The 8,136-nt window shown below is 40.4% G+C and overlaps 1 protein-coding gene across 2 annotated transcripts; it reads right to left on the bottom strand.

The window, feature by feature from the left end:
- Positions 1-863: 863 nt before the first annotated feature.
- On the bottom strand, positions 864-7,722 carry nap1l4a (nucleosome assembly protein 1-like 4a). 2 transcript variants are annotated; one of them, XM_072435984.1, is made up of 15 exons: positions 7,615-7,722; positions 6,935-6,955; positions 6,775-6,850; positions 6,505-6,649; positions 5,936-6,022; positions 5,722-5,856; positions 5,462-5,533; positions 5,241-5,380; positions 5,026-5,171; positions 4,457-4,473; positions 4,272-4,391; positions 4,157-4,186; positions 3,589-3,645; positions 2,617-2,652; positions 864-2,269 (listed from the first exon to the last, which is right to left on the bottom strand). In XM_072435984.1, exons 2-14 carry the CDS (start codon positions 6,939-6,941, stop codon positions 2,647-2,649), a joined length of 1,038 nt encoding a protein of 345 aa, XP_072292085.1. In that variant the 5' UTR covers positions 6,942-6,955; positions 7,615-7,722; the 3' UTR covers positions 864-2,269; positions 2,617-2,646. The 2 variants fall into 2 exon arrangements, with proteins under 2 accessions (XP_072292085.1, XP_072292084.1); XM_072435983.1 differs by lacking the exon at positions 2,617-2,652.
- Positions 7,723-8,136: the final 414 nt, after the last annotated feature.

Below are 8,136 nucleotides of genomic sequence, written 5' to 3'. Positions count from 1 at the left end.
GTAGTTTGTGGTCGTCACAGAAAGTGCAGAGAAACGTACATAAATAAACAATATTAATGATTTTTAAAGCTATCTGCAAACTGTAGCGAAGTCCAAATTGGTTCTCATGATCTTCAAAATAGGTAAATGAAGGTATTAATCAAGAACTGTCAGTGTCTCAATACAAAACAAAAATGTGCAAGTCAATGAGAACAGGTTTAGCAATGCCAAAGAAATTCCTCACATCCTTTGGTTAACAATGGCCGTGCTTATGTTTGTAGTTACATTTCACGCTTATGCATTTCCTCATGCGGATTAAAGATAAAAGCTTTGGCCAAACAAATGTGGGCTTGTGAGGTGGCTAACAGCACCAGTCTTTGAGCGCATGGACGTCCTTCTCCACCACATTTTCAATCTGCAAAAGTCCAGTACAAGGGTCTTTATCGGGGAGACGGATCACAATTTGACTGCTGTGAAGGCTGTTGGTGATTCAGAAAACACAAAGATCTAAGGTGGAAATTCTAGTTTGAACCAAGCCCTTGGAAAATCATGCAAAAATTGCAAATATTTGAGTAATGATCAGTTCCTTTTCTGACCTCGTGTGGCGGTTCGTGCACATTTATGCATCTTTGAGTGTGAGTGATCCAGGCCAAACTCCAACACACTAACACCATTTAACCCTGAGTCTTGTATATGTAACCCCTCTTTGTGAAACAGAACAGCCCAGAGCTTGGCTGATTTCAGGATTATTCAATAAAACCAGGTTATTGTTCTAATAATGAAGGATTGACATCACAGGGAGCCGATTTCTGTCCCCGTGAATTGCGCTTTACTCCCCACAATGCACCTTTTGCAACATAAAGAAAACCAGACACAATGACATCCCATGTTGCACAACTTACTTTAATAGAATACTTTAACTCTGTACAAATTGGAAAGAAATATTGCGCAAGTAACAAATTGAGAAGGAGAACCAGTTAAGGCCATCGCTAGCGCACAGCTGGTTGCCGTGGCTGGGCGGGGTCGACAACATATACATACAATCCGTGTGTGTGCGTTAAACTGCGGGGGTTTAACTGCCATCGCTGTAATTGATGACTAGGCAAAAGTGCGGTACAAAATACATTGGCAACTTCTCGTATTCCCGTCGACGTTCCACTGAATTAGACAAGGGCAAAACGGGGGGAAAGTAAGTCTAACGGACGAAATGGCAAACTGTGGGTGGGTTAAAAATATATTTTGGCTCATCGACATAAAAATGAGTTTGAACAGATCGATACGTTCCATTATTTTACGTTGTTCTAATCTCGCACTTCGGAGAAAACGGGCAATAGAAAATAAGCTCCAGACAAACATTACGGCATGAATGACTTCAAACTGACTGAACCGATGTTTGGACAAAGAAGCATTTTATGGTCGGACATATGTTGAATGATTAGACCTTGGTACAAACATCAAGGCTACCCTCACGAAACTCCCAACTTCTTACATTTTGAGAGTCCTCGTTTCCCCCCCGGGAGAATAGAGTAGGAAAATTACAAGATTTGAAATACTTAAGGGAAAAAAAAAAAAACACGATTCGGAAAATTGTACCTTTTGTTCACATACGCTGAGCCCAAGTCAGATTGAGCCAACAATGAGCTTATTTTAAGTGCAGTATATTCTGCTTCACACAATTAAATGTCCAATGACAGTAAACATGAAATGATGAATTGTATGCTTTTTTTAAACAAAACGGTGCACAAAAAGATACAATTCAGATGAACATTTTAGTTACTCAGCAGTTTTCTAGTTAACTAATGCTTTTTGTTGGCAATAAAACACTGAGTGACTAATTTACCTTTGAAACTAAACATACTTTTCTATTGTAGAAAAAGATTTAGTTGTACTACATCTTTTTCTACAACAAAACACTCCTGGGCGAATGAGGGATTACACCGACATCCTTTTCTATGCGGCTTCTCTTTTACACATGGTGATTTAAACATATTTGCAGTCACTTTCCTACTCCACCTTCCCAAAAGGAAAATACACGTTTCTTAAAATAGATGAGTCATTTCCACTTAATGGTACCAAAGTCAAACAAATACCCAGAGGTGAGATGGGCACAAGACCACAGAAGAAGTCATGCACTCAGTATTGCATCGTTTCATGAGTTTGAAAAGAAAGAAAAGGGGGCCGGCTCACAGAGGACTTTGCTGCGAGTGGCTGAGAAGGACTGATGTCGTTTACATGGTCGCCGCTGTCACGGTTACTGCTGTTTGCACTCGGCCGGCTGGGGCTGTTGTTTCTGTGGGGAAAGAGTCACAGGCAGAAGACGCGTTACTACGGCAGCTGCAGCGCTCACGCAGCCGGTCGTGTTAGCGGGAAACCAGAGGAAACGGAAAAGGGGGACGGCAGGCAAAGAGTACAAGACACCCGAGTGTGGAAATCAAAGCGGTCGGGTTAGAAATCTGAGACGGGGCGAAAGGATGAAAGGAGCGGGATCTACCGGAGATGTTAAGTGCGAAGTCCTACACACCAGACTATGAGGAGGAGGCTAAAGAGAGGGAGAGGCAGCCAGATCGATACCTAAGCCAACAAATGAACAGAGTTTGCGGGAGGGGGGGGCACCGTTATTCAATATTTCGCCCTTACCAAAAAATGCATGGAGTGAAAATGATTTGATTATGCCTGTAATGGAAGGAAATCCAGGAGAGGGAGAGACAACAAAATAGATGTTAAAATAAACACGGGAAACAGAGACTCGAGGCTTTGACACCTGCAGCATTTCCACATTAGTCCAGAACCCTTCTAAAGGCTTCTGGGCCGTTTCCCACGAGTGCGATTTCAAACGAGTAAAACAGTAGCACCAGATATGAGGGTGAAATATATGTTTAGATGTGCTGCTGGGTTTGGGTCGGGAACCAAAAATCAAGCACATTTTGCCTTGGATTTTAAACGCCGGGCGACTCATTAACACAGAGACCGTCCTCTGGAGGTGGTCTCGGTACAGATGTAAGTAGAGGGGGCAATATACCAAAATGTAGATATCATTTGTTAGTTTAGCTCGTTCGTTTCTCGTTTAAAGTAAATAATGCAAAAATCTAGTAAAAATATTATAAAAAAGGTGATATTTCATTTTTTGTGTGATTTATTTTACAGACATTTCACATTCGTCTGATAATTAAACCTCAGCTAAAATGTTTAAAGACATGTGTTTGAAGACATGTTGGAGTGACATATTGTCTGATTATATTTATACAAGAAGATTCAATTTTCTCAGTTTTTGTCTCTTCAGTGCGGCTCACTTGTGATGCACTTGTACTTTAGGACCCTACAAACTTCTGCCCGATCAACAATAAACCCCGGTGTGATGGGAGAAATGGGCGAGCAGTGAAAAGGAAATACATTTCTGGGACCTAAGTGTCACCTTAGGAACATGGAGCTCATAATGAAGTTTGTCAGCTACAAAACGAGTGTTCAAAATGCACATTGCAAACACTTTCTCAGCGTGTGAGAAGAGCTGACGATCCCACCAGAGTTCCTGAGGGTCATTCCCACGGGCTGGACCGAAAAGCTTCCAAGGCTAACGCTAAAAACAGAGCGGGGGTCAAAGGGCACGCTCACCTTGGGGTCAGAGTCGCCATCGTCCTCGTCGTCCTCGTCACCCTCCTCGTCTTGCTCCTGACAAAATAAAGCCATCCGTTATTTCACCCTGTTGAGTGGTACTTAATATTTGTGAGAAGCTCGTTTAAACGCACCTTATTGTTCTTTTAAGACTCTTATGTTACGGCATTATGTGCATTTACTTATAAATAAGCATCTGGGGCTGAAACTAATTAATTGAATAATCGCTACTGATCGACTTTGCAGAAAGTTGTCGACTGCTGAAGTAATCGAACAATCGTTATCTCGGACTTTAGACTCCAAAATGTGTCACGTGCAGAGACAAAAAAAAAGAGGTTTTCTGAGTCAGACAAAGAAAAAACTAATTTAACTCATTTTGTCTAAATATACGCCATCAGAAGGTCCTCAAGCCGGTCATCATGGCTTCATCAGTTTAATTTAGTAAAAATTTTGCAACGTCTCAATCTAAATGAATAGAATTGCTCAAAAAACATTCACTTGACATTCAATTGACGACTAAAACAATTGTGGTTTCGCTGTCTTGTAAGAGCACGTCTCCTTTACCAACCTCTTCATCTTCCATCTCTTCCTCTTCAAACTGAAACAAATAAAATCAAAGTCATGAAGATGATTGGGGTTTAATACATTTCCTCAGATAAATGTGGAAGGCACAAGTCTCTCACACTCTCGTCTGCCTCTCCCGTGAAGTACAGCACGGCTCTGGGAATAATTCTCTCGCGGAAGAAATGCCCGATCTCAAAGTCCGAGGCTAAAGTGGCTAAGGCGAACTCGGAGTCGTCCTCCTGCGAGGCACAAAGTGTCAGTGTGACGAGACCTACGGTGAGGGAAATGAAGAACATGCACTTACCTCTGCGTCTGGTGAGGCTGAAAGAACGTGCAAACAAAAATATGAATGCAATGACAGCACGAGACATTTTACACCAACAAGAAAACATTCAAGTAACTCTCTTATTAATACGATCAAATGTTTTATGTATGAATAATATTTATGATTAAAGCTTTGGGACTCACTACACCGAACAGAGACAAATATATGCAAATGTACGCTTGAAAACATAAGTCAACAGGTCGTCTAGTCCCAGCATTTCTGACAAAAGAAGGATCCGTCACTTAACGAGAAAAGTGTCAAAGTAGTAAGGACAGAGACAGAATCCTAAGATTAAAAAGAAGCCAGAAAGGTGAAGGTAAACAATAAGCTTCCCCTCATATAGTTTCTGATGGTAAAGGATTTAGTTGAGCGTCCAAAATCTACTGTTAAGTCATTGTCAGTGATAAACCTTTGGCGCCATCTGCTGTTCAAAAGACGAACTGCGGCAGAATAAATCTACATTTTGCGCTGCATTTTTTCAATTATAATATTTTACAACGATCGTAGTTCAAAGTGAATTACAAATACACATGAGGAAGTTAACAAACCTTTGACTGGGTTAAAAAAGTTGAAGAAAGAGTCATTAGGGACTTGTTTGGTGACAGTACGGACTGTGCCACGGCCTTTATGCTTCTGCTTTTTCTTGATCGTTTTCACCGTCACATCTTTCCCTTTGTGCCAGTCTATTTGACAACTACAGAGGAAAGGAAAAAGGTGAGCGCAGGGATATAAGGTCATTTGTGTGCCACAGACAGTTTCTCACCCTTCACAGTCGACTATCTCTGGGCCTTCAAAAGAGAATGGGTCGGACTCATCGGGTTCAGCTTTCATCTTATAGACTTTAGTTAGAACTGCATTGTTGAAGTAACTGTTCGCTTCAAAGTGGAACTCTAAGGTAAAACTCTAAGAAACAGACATCATTACAACTTATTACAAGTCTGTATCGAACAAAAGGAAATGTAAATCACAAAAGGTAATACAGACCATAGGCTGTCCTGACTCTGAAAACTTGACTTGGATATCTTTCAGATGTTTAAGGATGGGTTCATCGTGTTCCTGTTGAGCAGAACACGGCATTAAAGAAGTGCAGGTACTTATTAAAAAGCAAGACTTTAACAAACAACTCTTTACTTTGCTTGGACAAATATCAAAATAATAGAGACCGACATTTGTGCACACAACACTCTCAAAATGAAGTATTACCAAAAAATGGTCAAAATGAAGATTGCTACAACATACAATACCTGTAGCATGTCACTAAGCATGTCCACACTTTTAAAAATGGTAAGCCAGAATTCAGGAACGCCTTTTGAATCTTCCTGTGGAGCGGTTTCTTCTTTCGTTGCATCTTCAATAGTTGCTTTTTCCTTTACATCTTCCTACATATTTATAGAGAATTAAAAAAAGATTAAGTTTCAATCGACAGCAGACCGTAATAAAAGTCACGCGTATACTTACAGCTAGCGCATCCTCTTCATCTCCGTCACTCTGCCACTCACACTCGGCGTCTGTGGGCTCAACTGTTCCTGTAACAATGTCTCGTCTCTGGAGGCCAAAAGGAATCAATAAGATGAAGCATCAGAGTATGTAACGAGCACCTTGCCCGGACACAAAAGTTGGCAATGTACAATTATAACATATTCTAAAGATAGACTAAATATGAATGACTATAGAGTTATTTGTCCAGTCATGAAGGTCTTTGAAGCAGACGGTGAAATGTGAACCATCTGTAACACAGTGTACGCACTGTAGTGACAGGTGCAGCAGGATTATAGCTGCCAGTCTTCACAGAAACTAAGAATGTCACTCACTCAGTGGAAATAGCTCTGACTGACAAATGAACAGTTGACTACTCGTTGTGGTGGTTTTTACTTTAGCACCATGAATGTACGCTCACTGATCTCAGATGAGAAAAGGAGCAGGACCACAGTGCATGATCATGGTTTGAATAATGTTTTGAGTACATTGACAATCTGTGGTAAAGAGTGTTATGGAGAAGATTAAAATATACATCTTGATGAATTTACCTTGTCAAATAGTGGCTGATAAAGGGTAGAATATTTCCGCTCTAGTTCATGGACCTCTTCATAAAACTTGGCCTCTATATTAGCACACTGCACCTGTAGCCTTTTCAAAGCATGGACTCGCCTCTTGACTGCTTTGGGAAGCATGCTATGGAAAACAAAAGAGAATACATGTTAAAGTGCAAGTGAAGGAAGAGAAAGCAGAAATAAGCAGGCCCCAAACATTTAGGAAAGAAGTAAATATTTTATGAAATGTGGGAAAAACAGGACTACCTTTCCAGCTCTTGAAAAGTGACAGCTTTTTCACACACGTTTCCACCTGGATTTTGAACCCCTTGATTCCCCTTTGCTACAAATGTAATAAGTCCAAGAGTTAATTGCAAGAAACATACAACAAAATATATTTCTTTAAAAACAAAAGTATGTGCTTTACCGTCCATGACTGCGACTTCCTCTGTCAAAAAAAAAAAGAAATAAAAATGAATACAAATGATTGTCCATGTTTGTTTACGTGTGTCTAAAACAAAGCTGGATTTGCACTAGCATTATAAAGGGTTAAATGCTGTCACAAGTTGCATCCTGACAGCAGACAACTTGATCTAACTTGAACAACACAGGTTTGTGCCCGCGCAGGCCGATGACGCAAGGACTGATTTATGGCCACAAACAGCAGGGTTAAACTATGACAACTACCAATTATATTCATAAGACCTTTCTGTGCCAATAATGGGGTGATGCTATAAATGTGACAAGCTAACCTCCGACTACACAGAAGCAGCTTTCTAAACATTTAAGCGCGTCAACTACACGCTTCACACATAAATTCAAAGTCTTCATGGGCAGAATATGTGCCCATACGTCCCATTGTACAGTCCATAATTTAATCAGAGAGGTTACACAACACTCGCATGTGCATGTAAGTGTGCTTCAAGATAATGCTAACATTAGCTTTAAACCAACGCAGCTTTAGCTCGCGGGGAACCTGGTGAATACATGGATCTGACATTGACAGGATGAACTACGCAACCGATAAGTTAACCAATATTAAATACATTCTTCTGTTCGTGACGCGCTTGTCACGTTTATGATCAAATACGGGTTGTTTTATCTTACCTCAGACTGTGCGGAATTGTCAGATGCTAACCTCACGCTTCTGCTGCTAGCCACACGCACGAGCTGCAGTCACATGTCAAGATTGAGAGCAGTGATTGGACAGCGGCGACTGACAGCGCCGTGCTGAGTTCAGAGACTGCGGTTAAAAGTTTCCCTATTAGTTTACGTCACAGAGGCTTTCTTTCCTGCTTTCTCTATATCCTTCCGCCATTCAAAGTAATAACAACAACAACAACAACAACAACAACAACAACAACAACAACAACTACATTGCAGAGTTTGTCAGTTAGACTTCAGAGATCTCCCTGGTGAAACAATGTGAGTGAGTGTGAGGTTACATAGTAAGAAGACAAGTTTATGACTTGGTACTTTTAAAAACGGTATGTCGTATTTGTGATTGGTAATACTTTATAATAACTACACGTTTAATAGTCTTAATAAAGCATTAACATATATTTAATTCATATTGAACAAATAACCCCTTAGTAATATACTTATTAAGCTTGAATAATTCTTAATAAA

The sequence above is a fragment of the Eucyclogobius newberryi genome, unplaced genomic scaffold (assembly GCF_026437365.1).
Source record: "Eucyclogobius newberryi isolate DKJ021-1_F unplaced genomic scaffold, fEucNew1.0.hap1 SCAF_7, whole genome shotgun sequence".
Classification (NCBI taxonomy): Eukaryota; Metazoa; Chordata; class Actinopteri; order Gobiiformes; family Gobiidae; genus Eucyclogobius; species Eucyclogobius newberryi.
Note: the sequence above shows the minus strand (reverse complement) of the source record. Positions and strands in the feature narration are given on the sequence as shown.

What these genes read in the sequence shown, in the direction of transcription:
- nap1l4a (XM_072435983.1), bottom strand. An exon ending in ACTTTTCAAGAGCTGGAAAG is followed by an intron (nt 6,650 to 6,774) that starts GTAGTCCTGTTT and finishes TGTTTTCCATAG; the next exon opens with CATGCTTCCCAAAGCAGTCA. An exon ending in ATCAGCCACTATTTGACAAG is followed by an intron (nt 6,023 to 6,504) that starts GTAAATTCATCA and finishes TTTGGCCTCCAG; the next exon opens with AGACGAGACATTGTTACAGG.